Source organism: Girardinichthys multiradiatus, chromosome 3, assembly GCF_021462225.1.
Source record: "Girardinichthys multiradiatus isolate DD_20200921_A chromosome 3, DD_fGirMul_XY1, whole genome shotgun sequence".
NCBI lineage: Eukaryota > Metazoa > Chordata > Actinopteri > Cyprinodontiformes > Goodeidae > Girardinichthys > Girardinichthys multiradiatus.
Window position 1 is genome coordinate 27,227,697 of NC_061796.1, and position 19,013 is coordinate 27,246,709.

A 19,013-nucleotide genomic window follows, 5' to 3' on the forward strand; every position below is an offset into this window, starting at 1 on the left:
ATGTTTATCCACTGGTAATGTTATGTGGTCTGTTTTTAGATGTTTGCAATGAATTACATCCAAAAATATCAATAATAATACTCAAACACCCGCATTAGGACATCGGTATAAAGTCATTTGGATTCATGGTCACTAGTTGTTTACCTCTGCACTAAAATACAGTACTTGCCTTCAGATTATTCCAGCAGACATTTGCACAGACAATAACTTGATATTTTATTGGACTTATTTGCATTTTTATTTTAAATAAAGTTCACCTGCTTTCACATTGAGAATTTCAAACATGTGTGTTGAAACAGAAACAGATGGAGTGGGAAGCATTGTAAGACCAATGAAAATAAAATCAGAACATCAGAGAACATCATAAAGTTCTTCTGGCGAACTGCTACCGATCGTTCCTGTTTGTCCAGCATGGCTCTTAGGTGACAAGCAGCAGGATAAAATGATCTTCAGGCAAGGTGCACATGATTCCAGGGAAAAGCCACGTATCTAAAGAATATCTGCCATCTGCTGGCTGTTAGTTGCATTTAACATGTAATCTGGCCTTTTTCTTTTTGTTTTACATGAAAATTTTTTATTTCTTATAGCTTCGATGACAATATAAATTATAAATACTATAAGGCATTTAATATACATTTATCTCAATCTGGAAAGACTTGGATAAGTTTGTTTAACCCCTATTTTCTGCTTCAGGAATTGGCAAAATTATACGTTTTCCTTATGTGTGATCTAGCAGTGACTGGTGACGGTTATTTCATGGCGGAGACCAGACACGTGCTTGTGGATTGCAGTTGCTGAGGTATCCGCTCCTGGTTGCGTTTGCGGAAAAAGGCCTTTCCAAACTCATACGAGCTGATCATGATGGCACAGGCTGGAGCCACTTTGATCAGCCTGGGGAGGAAACCTGACACAGAGAAAACACAGATATATATATGTATATATATATATTATATTGCTTATTTAGAAAGATAGACCGAAGATAGATGAATATCACACAAATACACACCTGCAAAAACCCCACGAAAGCCATCTTGTGCCACAATCCTCCTCATGATGCTGAAAGTAGATGAAGAAACCTGATCTGATGCTGAGAAAACAGAGGAAACAATCAGCTTCAGACAAACAAACCTTCACTGGTTTCAAGCTTCGGTACTAGTGAGAGGTTTATATACGCTCATCTTGGGCATGAATATCACATTAATTTTGGACTTTTACAGATGTTTTAAACTTCGTCAACTTCAAATCAATGTGCTTTTTCATAAACACGACCCAGTGTCTTCTTTGCTTGATTCTTTTACCTGAAAACCCAGATTCCTCCTCCTTCCTCAAACATAGGTGGTTTTTAAACAACACACTTTAATTTATTATGACTTTTTTAGGTATTGTTTATTCTCTCATGCTTGGACATTAAAGCAACAAAACAACATTAATGAAGGCTGGATACGACAGCAATCACTCAATGAGAGAGCCACAGTTTCATCCCAACCTATTAAGGCTTTGACTTGTGACCCTAATGACTGTCACATGTCAATGACCTGGCCTCTATGTGTCTAAGTATGCCTGTCATGTGCCACTCACATGACAGGCGTGAAACTCTCCCACATCTTTATCCTAATCTCTGATAACTGTGAAACTAAAGACATTAGCAATGTTTACACATGTTATGTAATTAATCAATAAATTATGTCGTAATTACAATTCTTTGCTTGCAGCGCCCCGAGCTCCACCTGCCGTCTTGTTTTGACCACATCAAATGGTAATGTGACAATGGCTGCGATCTAAAAAACATAACAAGAATAAACAAATAAATGAAATATAACATCATTATATCAAATCCAGCGTGCATCTAGATGGTGGATCTGGAAGGAGGGTCGGAGATACTCACAGAACCCGACCCGGCTCCAGATATGAAGGTGATGGTGAACGTGGGCTCTGTGGTGTTACGCCACTGGCACAGCCAAGTTTTGGCCCACTCGTAGTTGTACCAGTACATGGCTGAGAAGGGCACGTCTCGGAGCAGGGTGGGCCCTAAACCCCTCCACAGGGACCACCAGCCTTCTGTCTGCACTGCCGAGCGGATGCAGTTGGTCAGCTCCCTGTACGACTGCTTCTGGGACTGCAGCTTGGTGCGGATCAGCTCAAGGGGGCTAATTACGGTTGCTGAACCCACTGAAACAAAGAGGAGCCAATACTGAAATTAAAGCTTAATGTACATCTTCTGTACTGTTTGCTGGAAAGACCCAGAGTAACAATGGTATCAGAAAGAAAATCTGTTTCAGGGCACATTTTAATTAAAAAGAGACATGATTGAATCACAAATAATTATTTAGCTCTGCTCACCATAATCACCTACAGGCATTTATTAAATTGAGAATAAGGGACAGTGGATCAGGACAGAGAAACCTCTCACTTTCTCATAATGAAATCAGTGTGGGATCAGATTCATCAAGCTGGTGTCAAATGACTAAACTGTGCAGGAGCCTGCCCTCAGACACTATTCAGGAAATTAATTTCTAATCATTAATAATGTCACAGATTAATTTAGCAGAAACCATCACTTCCGGACGTCTAAGGTAAAAAAAAAAAGAAAAAAGAAAAGAAATATGCTTTTGGCTGGAGCAATTTTGCTACATAAGCTTCAAAATCACAGCAGACAAATGTCTGATGGGCCGGAGGTCAGCTCACCTCTAGCGATGGCTCCCGCTAACAGCGGAGCCTCCTGGGCCCGCTCTCCCATCCTCACCCTCAGCTCTGCATGCAGCTGATCGTAGCACGTGAAATAGATCACTGTGGCCGGGACCGCCATCACACTGGAACCAGAACAAAACATGGGTACTTAAAATCCACCATTAAAATTATTCCAATAAGGCAAAGGTTAAACCACAAGAGACCTCATGTATAACACTCATTATGAACGCAATTTTAAAGTAAGGCCCTATTTACAAATGCTGATAATGATTGCACTGATTAATAACATTTTAAAGTTAAACAGCCAAATTAGTGCATCAAACATAAAATAAATGAATACTGATAAACCAGCATTGCTCAATTACAGGTATTCAGGGTTCCGACTATTTTAATATGGATCCTGCAAATTCCAGAGACACGAAGGAAGGACGGAACGAATGAACAATTATTGTGAGTAGTGCCAACTGTAGCAGAATATAAAACAACAAAACAGACGTCATACTCACAGTGTTGGAGGCAGACCGCTCCATAAGGCTGTGATTCCCTCACAGCACACTATCTTATAGAAGGCGTCCTGCAGAGAGTGAGAGGATTTAAATCAGAACAGGACTATATACCTCAACTTAGAGCTAATATGGAACTCTAAACACTTCTACAGTATTTAATGTAACCAGTGTGTGTGTGTAACCTTACGAGTGTGCCTTTGAATTGACCGGCAGCTTTGTACCAGCCCTTGCCATTTTCACACACGCATATGTGGTCCATGAGTCCATTGGAATAGACAAAGTACTTGCCTGTAAAATTATATTATACATTTAAAATTTTAAAAACTATGGTAAAAAGTTGTTTATTATACGGTCTTACGTAATGTAAGATGACATAATAATAACTGCATAAATTTTACCTTTGAATATGCAATTTTTCTGCGCTTGCAGTCTGATTTTTACCACATCCAAAGGTGTGACTGAAAAACAAAAAGGCAGCTTAGGATGAACCTCAGTAAACGTTATAAAGTTCCCCACCAAAAGGTGCGCCTGGCTCAGATTTGTTTCCATAAAAATGTGTGTAAAATAATTTGTTTACAATAAAAATTTGCTCTAAGTAAAATGTTTTGGAACCGGATTTCTTTTAAATACCGTCAGGTTTTTTTTTATCACTGACTATATTGTTAAAAATTATGCAGAGTTCTCATCAATAAAACCTGAGATGGACAGTAATACTTGGCATATGCCATTATGTCAAGGTATATTTCATAAATGTCGAGCTAAAATGCAGCAACATTGTGGAAAACTAAGCCCAGCCTTAAAGCTTCCAGAGGATTTAAGAGGATAAGCAGCAGCCAGGTGCTGCTTATATGATCACACTAATTAACTAATCATCGGTAGCTGTGAGCTCCTCCACAAAAGCACAAGTTTTAGATGTTTGCCAGCTTTAATTTGATTATTAAGGTGAGTTTAGAGATTAAAGTTTTTTTTAACTTGGCTCTAATTTTAGGACTTGGCGAGGTACAGAAATTAGATCCAGTCTGAGTTCTTGTCATTGATGCCATATTGCAGAGCGTGTTTGTAAAATAACAAAAGAAAGTCAACAGAAGAAAGCAAATAGTGAGACCCAAACAATCATCTACAGCAGATGAACAGCATTTAATAGTCATGTATTTAAGAAGGAAAAAGGACTGATCCAAGAGATTAATCTCCCTTCTGCTGATTATCTAATTACGTTTTTAGCCAACGGCTCTTTACTGAATCATCGTGTCACTACTGATACTAAGGCCTGATCAATCAACTGAGTTCATATGTTAGCATTTTCTAGCCTGACTAAAGTCTGGTTTCCAGAAAAAATGTCATGGCAGAATTTAGTGATACAAATATAATTCTATAGTAACAAGCTTGGCCTGACTGACCATTACAGCTCAATTAGCTGTTTTATTCCAACCAAACAAAAAAAATCAAGAGCATTTGTTGACAGTTCCATAGCGACGAGCTTCCTCACTCTCGCCGTTCCCATTCTCCAAATAAGGAGACTTAAATAAAATGAGCAAAATATACCAATATTACGAGCTTCTACTGTGACTAACTGTATGTGCTTTCTTTCAGACTCTAACCTTGAAAACTGTCCCAGAGTTTATCTGTTCTTTCTTTCTAGGTGAAACGACTAAAGGAGCTACATCCATTAACATTAACTTTTCCTTCCCATAGAAAGTACTCCTGGATCAGTGCTTCTTTGTTCTCTTTGTGTCTCTGCTCTGTTCTCTCAAACCCCCAGTCGGTCGTGGCAGATGGCCGCTCACACTGAGCCTGGTTCTGCTGGAGGTTTCTTCCTGTTAAAAGGGAGTTTTTCCTCTCCACTGTCGCTACATGCATGCTCAGTATGAGGGATTGCTGCAAAGTCAACGCCAGTGACTGTCCACTGTCTCTACATGCTCATCCAGGAGGAGGGAATGCTGCAAGTCACTGACTGGATGCAATCTGCTGGGTTTCCTTAGACAGAAAAACATTTTATCCAATTTGAATAAAAAGCTAACTTTGACTGCACTGTTCAATTGTTAGGATTAATTGGAATGTTTGTACCTGACTTTTGTGAAGTGCCTTGAGACAACATGTGTTGTGAATTGGCACTATATAAATAAACTGAATTGAATTGAAAAATAAAGGATTTATAATACAGAAATGTTGGCTTACTGAAAATATGTCTTTGTACTTTACAGTTTATGCACTCAATAATTGGAGGGCTCCTTTTGCATGAATTATTGCATCCATGCAGCGTGGCATGGAGGTGACCAGCATGTTTTATCAAGGAGGGTGTCAATGACCTTCAAATCACTATATTTATTGGTCTTGTGTAATATTTAAAATGTTTAATTGGCTGCATTAAAATGAATCATGAATCATCCAAATTGAAAGGAATAAAAGCTTGAAATGAATACCTTGTGTAATACCTAAGTTGCATTTTATGAAATACTAACATTAATTAACGTTTCGGTCATATTCTAATTTGTTGAGACACACCTGTAAATACAGTCATATTCAGTAAATTAGAATGTGTTCCAATGGGGATTGTTTGTCAGATTAATAATATTTTTTGAAAATAATCTTTAAGTAGGTATGAAATATACTTTTCAAAAAGATCTCATTTCTGTTTCAAAAAAGTTGTCTATTGGTTTCATGTCACATTTTAATCTTAAATGTTGTGTTTTCATTAGCTGTAAGCAAAACAGTTCTCATGATAAACAGAAGTAAAGGCTGGAAAACATCAGTTTGCGTGCAGTTAATCTATATATATTCATTTAGTGAGCCAAGTTACTGAAACAAATCAACTTTTTTTTAACAACATTCTAATTTACTGAATTGATCTGTAAAATGATGAGTAACTCCAGATTGTATTTAATGGATTCTTGTAAGACACCAAAACTGATGTAAATAATTGGCTGACTGTGGTTTAAAGAACAACCGGCTTTTGAGTTTAATGTAATGATTTCTCACCGAGCAGCGATGTAAGCAGGGCTCCGGAGCAGGAAGAAATCATCTGCTGGATCGGAGTGATGCCATTGATGGCAGGAGAAGCAGGACTTCGATGACTCATTTTGTCTTAAAAGAGAGATACAATTTTACTGCATGCGTATTTCTGCATAATAGTTAACATGTCCGCCGTGGCTTGCCGTAATTCCCGTAAATGTTATTAAAACACTTATCCCAGACGTTACATCAAGAGGTCTGTGGCTAACCGCGGTTAGCCTGTTAGCTCAATAAACCACCTACCTGTTAAAATACAAGAGAACCAAAGACGTATTCCGTGAAACCGATCATCATGACCCCCCTCGAGGTTTTACTTTCCAAATAACAGAAGAGTAACTCCTGTCCTAATGGCTCTAATAGGGAAGCACAGCTGAAACACGTGTGTATGATCAAGGGGTCTTAACTTAAACTGGGCATGTCTGTTTACATCATGGCAAACGTTACAAGATGACAGTACGAAGGGTTCCAGTTCAGCACATTCTACATGTTTCTTATTTATCAAGGATATAAAAATGAAATAAATGACATGTCTAATCCTACTTAAAAATTGAATAATACTTTTATTTCAGATTTATAGAAATTTCAATACTTTAATCTATGTAATGTACAGCGATGAAACATCACATTCAATCATAAGGAGTGAGTTTACTTAAACTTCAGGTTGCCAGATTTGAAGCGTTTCGGTGAAATGACAACTCAGGAAGTTTAAAGTCTTGGATGAAGTTTAATAAATATTCCGGTAAACGACTTATTTCAGATAATTACATTGTATTTAGAATGGTGGATCACTCAATTTGAGTTTTTTTATTTTCTTTGTGTTGTCTTAATGTGATAAAAGAGAAACATTTTGTGACTGGACAATATCAAACCTAGCAACCTGGACTCGACACACCGGATTTAAAAGCGGGAACTGGCCGTTGGAAGAAACGCCGAGATGAAAGTGTACAACTTATTATTTTGACGTTGTAATACTCAGATATTTTTTGTGTATCAAAAACTGGAGGTTACGTAAGTTTAGCTTTTAAGGGTTTTTAATGAATAATGACCGTGTAGACAGCGTCTGCATTCTCCAACAAGTTTAGACGTAGTTTTCGAGAAACACAACTAGATGTGTTTTAAGTACTAAATGTAGCTTTAAGTGGTAAAGTTACATTTGGTACACATTTGTTTTGTTTGTTTGCTTCTCTGGTTCTGTTTGTGGATAACTCTCAAGTTGTTTATACACACTTAGCTGACGAGGACCGTATGGGGTAAAAATTAGAAGTGGATTTCTCTTGTTCTCGGTCTATGAGAAAAAAATGAAACCGAACCGCAGCCAGAATCATCATCAGAACCCTGGACCCAACTTTCAAGGTACAGATGTTTATTGTTTTTAGCCATACGTTAGTTATTTCTTTTTATTGTACAGGCCTTACTTTGTATACAAAAATATACACAGTTAAACATTTACATATTTAATGCACCCTTTATGCTCTGACATTGTTACTTTTAGTTCATTTAAAAGAGAAAATGATAAATACACATTTAGATGTTCAACCAAGAAATATTATAAATGAATTAATACTCCTTTTCATAACCTTTTTCTTAAGACTTTGCTCGTATTATTATTATTATTGGCTGCTAACGTTTGCAGTTATAGTAAAAAAAAAAAAAAGAAAGTAAACGCTGTCAATTTTAGGGTTTAAACTGTCAATCCAGTCTGTACCAAGTACTAAAATTAATAAACTCTAATCTCAACCTAACACGGCTAAATGGAAAGGTTAGGAAAAATGTGAGATGTGTACAAAAATATAAATCCCTTGAGTTTGAAGGGTTGTACTTTCTTTTTACTAGAATTGTATAAAGTGATTACAGAGTCTAAGAAATACAAATGTTTTCTGTGACGTTTTTTAACGCTAGAATTTCATTATATTGAGACTAATAAATACAGAAATCTATACTCTGGTTTTCTAGTACAACAACAATCTAGTTTCTTTCATTCAAATAGACGAGCAGCGTTCCTCCTACTAAAAGGGAATCCATATTACAGGTATAATAACATTGTACATGTATTTAAATATTTATTTCTGCTGTTTTGATTTTCTCACACATTTTGAAAAAAAAAATATTAATTACCTGCTAAAATTAGCAGGTTTCAGCTGCTTATAGTGCAGAAAGTTTTACCTTTTTGCTGCTCGAGTAACATTTGGGGCTGATAACAGCTGGTTAGTCATGCTATCAACTCAGCACAGCCTGCAATGAGGTTCAGAATGAACACAATTCATGACTATTGTATTTGGTCATATTAATTTATTTCCTCATGTTAAGTTAGCGTATTGTTGACATTTTAGATTCAGGATTTTATAGTTAAACTTTTTTGGGGGTTTTTTTGGAGCTTGAATTGACCAAATGACTCCATTAAATAGCTCTCTGTGCTTCAAATATTATTAAGGGTAAGTGATTCTTGTATTTTTAAAAATGGTCATCACCACTCAACCTATTAACAGTTTGTAACTTTCATAATTCAGGAACGGGTATAAACGTGAGCGAGAAGGCATCAGTGAGCAAAGCAAAGCAAACCTCCAGTGTGTCATCTTCAGCACAAGTCAAGCCATTTGCTGGAAAAGTGTTTTACCTGGATCTACAGTCCAACAGAACAGCTGAGACGTTGGAGAAGGACATCAAACTACTGGGTGGGGTAAGACAAAACACACTTAAGGACCCCTTGCCCTTTTTTCTGTCTGTCCGCAGCAACTATTCTCTGAATGTTTTTTCATTAAACATACTGACTTCTTAGATCAAAGCCTTGAATATGCATTCATTTAGATTTGAATTATTGTTCCTACACTACTTAATCGGGACATTACCATCCCACTACATTGGATGTAAAGGTTATGATGTATGAATAAGGTCATTTAAAGAATTATAAGTCATGTAATGAGCAGCATCAGCCACTGTGGTTGAGGATGAAGTTACAGAGCACCTGCTCAATCCTCCAACAGTTCTTTTGGATCTGTTGCTCAGAAAAAAACCAGAGGAACGAAACCAGACTTTATAGAAACAGCTGAGCAAACTGTTGAGCTGTGTTGCTGTGCACGCCAGTGACGGCGAGCTTTGGTAAATTTATTAGAACATAAACCATATCTTTTTAATGCTTCTGGAATCAGCTCCTGTGAAATTTCTTGATGTTTTTTGGTTCTAGTAAACATAAAGAAATATTGTATTTAACAATATATTTGTGTTTACACATGCGTTTTTAGGGAATAAATACAATGGATGGGGGAAAATGGTTTTAATAACTAAGCAACTTCACACCATTAATTACATTAAGTTGTGCAACCGCATTGCTATGTACTGTATAAAATAAATACATATCGACCATCCTGATGAAACGTGCTGGACTTCTCAAATGTCTGCTGGATATTTATACAGAGGTTAAATCTGAAGTCTTTTACCAAATGTAGACATTTGTGTTGAGTTTTGACATATAGACTCTGAGAATGCAGCTTTTCCCTGTATGAATCATGAATTATGTGGCAGCAGAAAGATTTTAAAACTGATCACCTTGGTCTGCCTTTAGCTGTTTCAACACATTTCAGTTTCAGTATTGTCGTGTCCTCACAGAGGTTCATAAACTTTGTCTAAAAGCACCTTTCTCTATCCTGTGAATTCAGACTGTTGAGAAGTTCTTCAGTAAGCAAATCAAGTATCTGGTATCCAACAAGCGGGAGGCAAAGCATGTGCACTGCCTCAGACAGGACTCTCCTGTCCCCAGTCCCGACTCTGGACAGACTTCTCCACACCCAAACCCACACCGTCCTTCCAACCATGTGGATAATGTCAAAAGCAGGTCTCAGGGTCAAGTGGATACAGTGAGTCTGATTTGGTGTTTTATCATCCGTTGCACGTTGTTGTAGAGGTATAATATTTTTGGATATGTTTTCTTATTATATTGTATCACAGTTGGTCAAGAGCCGAGGGAAGTCTCTGGTGGAAAGAGTAGTGACAGGGCAGGTTTGTTACAGCGCCGTTGATGATATTTACCATCATTTAGCTGTCTTCCTTTATTTTGTGCTGATGTTTTTTTTGTTTGTTAATTTAGGGGAGGGTACAAATGGACAGAATCCTCTCAAATGCACTGGAGTGGGGTGCCAAAATCCTCTATTTACATGGTTGGTTGTTTCAGTTTGTGCTGTTCAAAAGTTAAGAATCAATAGCATGCGATTTTTTAAAATGCTTTTGTTTTATGATTGTTTCTAGTTTGTCGTGACTGTTTTTATGTCACTTGCAGATGTTTTGCCTTATATTCAGAAGAAAAAGAAGATTTTCAGGAACCAGATTTTAGCAGCTGCGCCTGTGAAATCACAGGTGAGTTTTAAAATGTATGGACAAAAAACGGGAGACTGTATATATTTTCTACCTATTCTAAAGGCTTTAACTTCAAATGAATTCCTTTTTCATTTCTATTTTACCTTTTTATAGGCAAAAAATGAATCTTCAGCAAAGCTGGGTTGTCAGAAATGGAAAGGTAAATATCTTCTGTATATTTAAGAGATTTTCATCTTTGATGCAAATGTTAGAGACCCATTGTTACTTGTATGCTCAGACTTGTGATATCATTTTCAGCGGGCAGGATCCCCAAAACTTTTATCAAGGTTGAGGACTCGAGCAGGTATAACAACTCTCAAAGGAGCATAACATGCAACAACAATTAAAAAGTGTTGACACATAATCAGTATCTCTCTTATTAGACACTACTGTCCAATCCACCTCACGATGCCAAACCTGCCTGCATTCAACCTGACGACAGTGGCTCCCTACAGTCCCTTCTGTGTCGAGGAGAAAGATCCTTCTGGAATCAAACAGCTGGGACACGGGTATTCTTTTGTGCTTCATTATGGCGTTACTTTTAGCGTGTGAGCTGTAGTACCTGCCTTGCTTTTACCTTTAACAAGCACTACATATAATGTAAAGTAAGGCTGTACAATGAAACACAAATATATGCTGACAATCTGACTGCCAGCCAGAAGGCCTGCTCGGCTGAGGAGAACGGTCCTTTTAAAATAATATTTTTGGAAACATTTTGTGAATCTTTGAGGCCATTTTTATGTCTGCTGACCTTTAGCTTCAGTGACTACCTGTTTAGAAACAAAAATAACTTTTTTAAACAGGCGTCAATTTCCAAAATGATGTTATTTTAAGTAGCGCGGATCCAGTAGCTTTACTGTGTTTCTCTGCAGCATTGAGATCATATTAATATTGTTCCAATGAAAATGTTTGGTTTTTTTGGTCGTTTTTTGTCTCTCGCTATTTTTTTGTTTTTTACTTTTTTTCCGCTATTGCATTAACTCCATTACTGACCCACACAGGATGTCTTATGCTTGATATAATTTATAAAACAAAAAAGTATGTTTTAAACATGTTTGTTTAAAACAGATTAGTCTTAAGAATTTTACCTTATTCCTGTATGAGATCACCTCTGGTAGGCATTTCCTTCCTCTCTGTTTAGAAATAACATATTAATAATATGGTGCCTTACAATTTTTAGTGTGTTTAAAACCTCCATGCTGTTTATAAAATACTAAAAAAAGTTGTTCTCCTGCATCATAAACTAGCTGCGTAGGTTTGAATGTTGTAATCTTTACTGACTTGTTTCAAGAACAGCTCTGTGGTTTTGTTCGGAGGCTTGCTACTGAGCGCATACACTCGCAGGAAGCTGCAGAAGCTGATGCATTCACACCTCCTCTGCTCTTTCACTACGTATGTAAAGGATGGATAACATTTGGATTTTTGGAGAAGATGAAGTTCAATGAATTATGTGCATGACATATACAGATTTGCACACTAAAATAGCTTGTGATTTTTTATTTTTTTATTTTAATTGGCAACACTGAAAACACGGCTACACAGGTGACTGCTAATACCATATTGTCATTGTAATATTATGGTGTGTAATATTAAGACCAGAAAGGACAGCTTTGAGTGTTTGTTGGCTGCTACTTTCCAGGGGTCATGAATTGACCCCTTTTATGCCAATAATACATTCTGTCTTCGCATTATGTCTGGCTGCAGTAGATGGTCATGCTTCACACAGACGCTAAAGAGGCTAAATGTTCAGAGAGCCATTGCAAGGATTATATTGTCCGATGAGATGAAGAAGTGAGGAAAATTTGGATTGATTGCAACTGATGTCGTCATTGCAATGCTTAATATTGCAAAGTGCATGCTGGTTTTTTTCCAACAAATTTAATTCGAATGAACTACATAGAGGGTCACAAGGTCACAGCACTAGACATCAATATAGAAAACAGAACAGACAAAATAAATTTCATGGATCCGCCCATCTCTACAATTATGCACCGAATATCCCAGAGTCCAGGTCTAAATACAGTCCCTTGATCACTAATGGTTTTGTCCATTTTTGCAGAAAAAACCATCGGCATAATATCCAAGTTTTATCGAAACAAGAACTTCCAGAATTATTGACTTCCATATGGCGATTGACGGAGGCCCGTGTCCGAACCACTTCATCATAATAGTTTTTCTTGCTAGCATTAGAAGCGTTTGAAATACTTCTTCTTGGTGTATCAAAGACTCTGGTACAATTCCAAACCAGCATATTATTGGATCTATGCATGTATTTTATTTTTTTTTTACATTATGCAGTCCTAATGTGAACTTCTACTGGAGTTTGGGCAGAACAAAAAGTTACAAAAGAGTAAGAAATCTCAAAACTATTTTGTTTTCATTTTGCTTTCCTCCTTACAGAGGAGGGAAAGCTTCAGGCGCCGAGGAGAAAGGTCACGGCCGGAAGAAGAACCGAGAGAAGAAGCGAGGCGGTTACTGCGAGTGCTGCATGGTCAAATACGACCAACTCAAGATGGTATGATTGCACTAGGGATGGGCCATATGGACTCAAAATTTTATCATGATATTTTGTGACATTCTTTGTGATGACAATAAAATTGAGAATGTTTTTTTATAAACTATCCCTCAATCTTTTTGGCTATAAATTTGTCAGTGCACATAGTGATGGCCTCACAGACACTATTCAAAAAATAAATGTACCTGTTATTAAACAGGGCTACTTTGCTTGTTCGCAATAAATGTGTTCAGTCATGTTTTGAAACAAGCACAGCCTTTATTGATGCTCTCATAAAAGCAACAGCTCGTTTTCATTGTTGGCTCTGATGTCCCATCTTGACAATACTCCATAGATTCTCTGGGGAGTTTAGGTCAGGCCAGTCTGCTAGCAGAATCAGTCACAGTGAAACCATAATGACTTAAGCGGGTATTGGTACTTTTGGCAGTGTGGGAAGGCCTCAAGTCCTTCTGAAAAAATTAAATGAGTAACTCCATAAAGCTTGTCAGTAGAGAGAAACATCAAGACCCCAAGATACTTGTATTCTGTAACTCTTCCTTTAGATTCTGGAACCTTGATTGAGTTAATAATTTTCATCTGAAATGAGGACTCTGAACCACGGGGCCAAAGTCCAGTCCTTGTTTTCTGCGAGCCAGTTGACATTTTTGCTGGTTCAGGGATGGCTTAACACAAGGAATGAGACAGCAGTAACCCATATCCTGGATAATCCCCAACATTTACGGGCTCTGCTTCACAGTCTTCTCAAGACTGTTGTTGGGATTATGATTATTGATTAATTAATATTTATCAATAATTATAATTAAAAATCATAATTTGAAAAAAATTCATTTCTTAACCAAAAATCCTCATTTATGAATCGAAACCAGAGATGTCTTCTGGTGTTGTAATTGTGGCTCAACGCCTTTTGATAATTGCAACCGTTAAATACTCAGTAATAATTGATAACTATTACCAGAGTTGTCACTGTTAAATCAACCGTTTCTGCCAAAACCTGGGGAACTTTAACTTTATTTTGACTGATGAATCACTCTTGCACAAAATAAACACAAACGACTTCTCTTTATCTACGTGAATATTTATTAAATCAACAGCCTGATCCACCTCGCTATTCCGATTCAATAATCTTCACCTAATCAAACATGTAAAGTTCTACACCAAAGAGGGCAAAATATCTAACTAAACAAAATAAAAAGAACAAGGGAATATGGTTGAACGAAGCTTTGGGAGCGCAGCCCGCCAGAAAGTGTAGCTCAGTGAGATACAGGCTGTCATAAACCTTCCCCCCAGACTCTTACATCGCACTAAAACCCTCTACCCTGCCCAAGCTATTCCTATAAAGAAATGAAAATAAAAAGGTGGACTTTACTTGTTGAAGTCTTCCTTCTGGGGCAGCGAGTGAGAGAGGAAAGGAGGGTGAAGAGTTTCTGAGCGTCCGCAGTTAAACTCCAAGAAAGCGGTCAATCTCTGGCCTCCTTGGCAAAAGGGGAAAAATATGATCTGACCGTCAGCCGTCGACTGGAACAAAACAAGGTGGCGATCCGTCTCCTTGAAACCACTGTGAGGTTTTTTTTTTTTCTGTTACGTGTTAAACTCACGTCTTCGATCGGCAAAATGAAATTTCTGGCCTTCTTATTCCAGAAACCTCGTTCATGAATTTTTCTTTTCTGTTGGCCAATGAGGAGAATAAATGAAATCCACGTGGGACCTCTTCTCCAGAATGAGATGCTTCAGATGCTGGTCCGGTCTTCAATGTGAAGAGCAAAGTGTGGGCCGTCCCATAGTCCGTTTATATAGTTCATTGGGGCATCGGAACTGGGACGCCCCGTCTTATCAGCCACAGTGGCCGCTGGGATTTGTAGGACAGACAATTCTGCAGTACAAAACGGCCGATGACGCTGGAAAGGCATAGTGGCGTCCAGCAACGTGCAAATGGTCCAATATTCAGCAAACAAGTGGTCCAACATTCCCCCCTAGGTTCAAAGGGTGAGATGAATCGCAGTCTTTGAAGCTACTGGGACCATTATGTCCTTAGCTGAGCAATCAGTGATCCGTGGCAAAGCAGAACAAAACAAACTGTCTCTGTGTTCCTCAAAACCTATGACTGGTCAGGATAGAGGTCATCCCCGGCAGGACTAAACTGACTAACTCATACCTTTCTAGGTTGTTCAATGAGAAAATACAGGACAATACATTCATATCATTATTACATTCCTTTGGTCATCAGCTTTTGGTAACCCTGAGACAAATGAAACAACAACCAAACCATCCTGCAGTACAAAACGGCCGATGACGCTGGAAAGGCATAGTGGCGTCCAGCAACGTGCAAATGGTCCAATATTCAGCAAACAAGTGGTCCAACATTGTAGTTTCCCTACTGCTTGTGAACCTTTTCTACAACTTTTTTCTTCCTTGCAGTCAGCTTTTGAAATAATTTGCCTAGATGAAGCACTCTGAAGTGTCAGGTTCTTAAGAGATGACCTTCTGTGTCTTGCCCTCCTTGTTGAATGTATCTGTGACCGTCTTCTCCATGATTCTTGACCATGATGACATTTTCGTATTGTTCAAATTATCTGAGGAACTGAATTTAGAGTTTGTACTCGCTGTACGCCAAACCCATCAAAAAATAAATGTGTGAAATTTTGATTTCACCCTAAACCTTATTAATTAAGAAATCTTTCAATGATATTCTTATTAATTGTGGATGATTATAATATGAAACGTAATATAAAGAAAACAAGGAAGCATTAGTAAAAGTGCTCATTTTGTCCCAAATAATAAATGGAGCTGAACCCATTGATGCTCCCTGATGATACTCATTAAATTATTGGTTCAGTGGGGAGTTTATCTAGCAGCAGGTTCAACAGAAATCTGTCTGTATTTTGGTTGTTTTGTGCAGGGAAAGTCTGTGCACTCAGTGGCCTTCACCAGACAGCTGTTATTATCAATAATTTAAAAGAGTCATTTTTGTTCAGCATCTGCAGAGTGAACGTCACAAGGCTTTCTCCAGGAGCGATGAGTACTTGGTTGTGGACCGTCTGGTTTCGACTTTGCACTTTAATTTCCTTCCCATCAAAACTAAAGCCACGAGGTAATTCTGTTCCTTTGCAACCACCAAACAAACAAGAATCTGATCATTTCTTAAGCTAGTCTTATCTTTTACAGCAATTCATTCCTGTTGGTTAATATCATAATTTCTGTTATTTTTCTTTAGACCCAAGTGCAGTGTTTCCTCTGTTCTGTTGGCTCCTGGACCGTGTGGGGAAGCTGTCCCAAATATCCAAGGGGATGCTAGTCACTCCAAGACCATTAAGGCAGAGGAAGATCGGATCGTTGCTGCGTCTGAAGGATCGTATTCGGGACAACATTTTTGTGCAAAGCGAGACCGAAGGAACTGCTACACTTACTCAGGCAGGTCCAAGCACAGGTTTCTTGCCTGCAAACAGACTATTAGGCAGAACCTTTCCACTCAAAAATCCGAGCAGATCACGAGTCCTCAACTGAAGTCAGAAAACCCTCACTCTGATGAGGAAGTTCTCGCCACATTTCCTTCCAGAGACAACCGGGTCAGTTTGGTTGACAAAATTCCTCACAAAGACACAAACAGCTCAGTCTCTTACATACTAGGTACAAACCTGCAAAGTGAACCATCAGCTAGCAACTTCAGTGTTGTGACACACGGGCCTGAAGATATGAACAAGGATGCTGTTCTGCCTGAGGCTGTCCAGGAGGCCAAAATATTTTCAGAAACTGAAAATAATCTCTCTGAAAATGAAGAAGAAACCCCTCATATGCCCATTTTCTCTACAGTGCAAAACATTCAGCGGAAGATCAAAGTTTATAAGCGCAAAAGACGGAAAGTGGACACAAACACAGAGCCAGAACCTGAGAACTCTATGTTGAAGCTTTGGGAGGTTTTCCAGTCAAGTGACGACACGGATGTGGAGTTTCATGGCTTTACAGACTAGATGAAGTTGAAAACTAAAGGGAGCAGTGAGATAGAACAATTACTTTAACCCATTCAGACATGATGCGCAGTTTAGAGAAGGATGCTAATCCATAAGAAGACCTGACAAGTTTATTTTAATGCTTAGATAATAAAAAACTTCACAATGTAACATTTTAAATTATGAGTCTGTACGAACTAAAAATATGAATTTATGTCCGAATGGGTTAAAAGCTTAAAAACCACTTCCACTTTTGTTGAGTAAAAATATTGTTTTTTCAATTTTATCAGAAAACCTCACCTTATTTGTCAACTTTTACGTTTCAATTCAGCCACGTTGGAGGTTGAAAACCTCACAAAATAAATATTAGTCGGTATGTGGCTATAAAATATATTTTGAAAATGTTTTACAGTTTTAATTTGTAAATTAGTATAATTTATTAAACATGTTGGTTATGAATGTAACTTTAACCTGAACTGGAAATTAAAGTGTTTTCAAAGCTAAATTTATTTTTTTACCATAAAATTATATATATTTTTTTTCCAAGTGTCATTTGGACATTATTCACAGACACACTGTAACTTGTAATTGTGATACTACTGCTGAGTTCGATGAAATCCGTTCCTATTAACCCACATTTTCTGGTTGTTTTGCAACAATGTCCCCACTGCTCTTTGTGAGCTTAAGCATCTTAGCCAGTAAAAATATGCATCGCTTGTGGGCATCGAGGGCAGTAAAAGTCCATCCAGCAGGCCGGGTGTGTTGGAATGCAGAGCTTTTATTCATGGCGTTTGAAATATAATGGCCAATCAAATATCAGATCCAAGCAGTGGACTCGATGTTGCACACATGGATGTTGCAACTCTTCTTATTGTTCTGCTCTAGTGGGCATCTTACTACTGCAGGAGTAAATTTGTGGTCTATAGGGGAAAAATCCACAAAAACATTGAAGTTCTGGGTTCTTTTCCGACCTTCCGGATGAGTCAACGATGCGCTATTGGGGAAAGTAGACGGGGAACTGTCAAGGCTTGAATGTAGTGTTGGTTGGATGCAATATCTCTGGTGCCAGTCATTCATTTTTGACTTTTCAATATTTCTTTCTGCTTTACCTTTCACTGTCCTTTTACCCACAACTGATACCAGTATTGGCAACCTCTGATGGGGGGGGCAAAAAAGAGTGAGCAGTGTGGGGGGGAAAGTAGGTTATGAATCATAACATCGTCATTGCAATATTCAGAAAAATTGCAATGGAATTATTTCCTAACGTCTGGTTGCCCAACTTCCATGTTTTCTGCATTTGTGGACAAGGACTCTCACTGTGGTTTACTGGAGTCCTGAAGCCTTTTTAACCACTTCCAGATTGCCAAATGTCAATGGCCTCTTTCACAAAACACTTCAAAGGTGGGAGTAAGGTGCACTTTTGTTGTCTCGATGTGTTCCATGAAAGGACCGATATGGCTAGCGGGGTGGAAGTCAGTCCATCTTTGCAGAGCAACGAAGTCACAGCCACGCAGAAGACTCAGAAATGATTTCTGATGGGGAGAATTAGAGGCACATTTTAAATTTGAAGCACTTCGCCAACATCAGGATTGCTTTACTGAGGTCGTCCACCGTTACTGTTTAGAAACGAACTGTATGTAAGGACTCCTGATGCAGATATTTTGCGTAGTCCTCATGTCAATGAAGCTCAACACCTGTCATCCCCCACTGTTGGTTTATTATAAACTTGAATCATTTTTGCAGTTTTTGGTGGAACTGCTTTGTGATGGAGGCTTTTGTTTCTCATTTGTTTTTGAATTTCTTTAGATTGGCTAATATGTTGCTATATGAGCTCTTTTAACCTACTTCATGTTGTCAAACAGGTTCTAAATTCAGGATTTAACATGGGGACCAATTACTTTTTCAGAAAGGTCCAGGTTGGTTTAGATAACCTTTTTCCCTTGATAAATGGAGCCATTAGAAAACTGATTTTTGTATTTACTCAGGTTATCTTTGTGTGGTGGG

At 38.1% G+C, this 19,013-nt stretch overlaps 2 protein-coding genes across 4 annotated transcripts; one reads left to right on the forward strand and one right to left on the reverse strand.

Moving 5' to 3' along the window:
- Nucleotides 1-203: 203 nt before the first annotated feature.
- On the reverse strand, nt 204-6,641 carry slc25a40 (solute carrier family 25 member 40). Its single transcript, XM_047361493.1, has 10 exons — nt 6,447-6,641; nt 6,171-6,275; nt 3,593-3,652; nt 3,382-3,482; nt 3,195-3,262; nt 2,686-2,810; nt 1,886-2,169; nt 1,697-1,778; nt 1,007-1,087; nt 204-904 (listed from the first exon to the last, which is right to left on the reverse strand). The coding sequence occupies exons 2-10, from the start codon at nt 6,268-6,270 to the stop codon at nt 750-752; spliced, it is 1,056 nt and encodes a 351-aa protein (XP_047217449.1). The 5' UTR covers nt 6,271-6,275; nt 6,447-6,641; the 3' UTR covers nt 204-749.
- A 158-nt stretch (nt 6,642-6,799) lies between these two features.
- dbf4 (DBF4 zinc finger) lies at nt 6,800-17,514 on the forward strand. 3 transcript variants are annotated; one of them, XM_047361491.1, is made up of 13 exons: nt 6,800-6,942; nt 7,435-7,556; nt 8,711-8,880; nt 9,857-10,054; nt 10,146-10,196; nt 10,285-10,354; nt 10,474-10,550; nt 10,665-10,710; nt 10,809-10,854; nt 10,934-11,059; nt 12,951-13,065; nt 16,038-16,153; nt 16,277-17,514. In XM_047361491.1, exons 2-13 carry the CDS (start codon nt 7,502-7,504, stop codon nt 17,028-17,030), a joined length of 1,824 nt encoding a protein of 607 aa, XP_047217447.1. In that variant the 5' UTR covers nt 6,800-6,942; nt 7,435-7,501; the 3' UTR covers nt 17,031-17,514. The 3 variants fall into 3 exon arrangements, with proteins under 3 accessions (XP_047217447.1, XP_047217446.1, XP_047217448.1); XM_047361490.1 differs by lacking the exon at nt 6,800-6,942 and adding an exon at nt 7,001-7,211; XM_047361492.1 differs by lacking the exon at nt 6,800-6,942 and adding an exon at nt 7,002-7,145.
- The last annotated feature ends 1,499 nt before the right edge of the window (nt 17,515-19,013 follow it).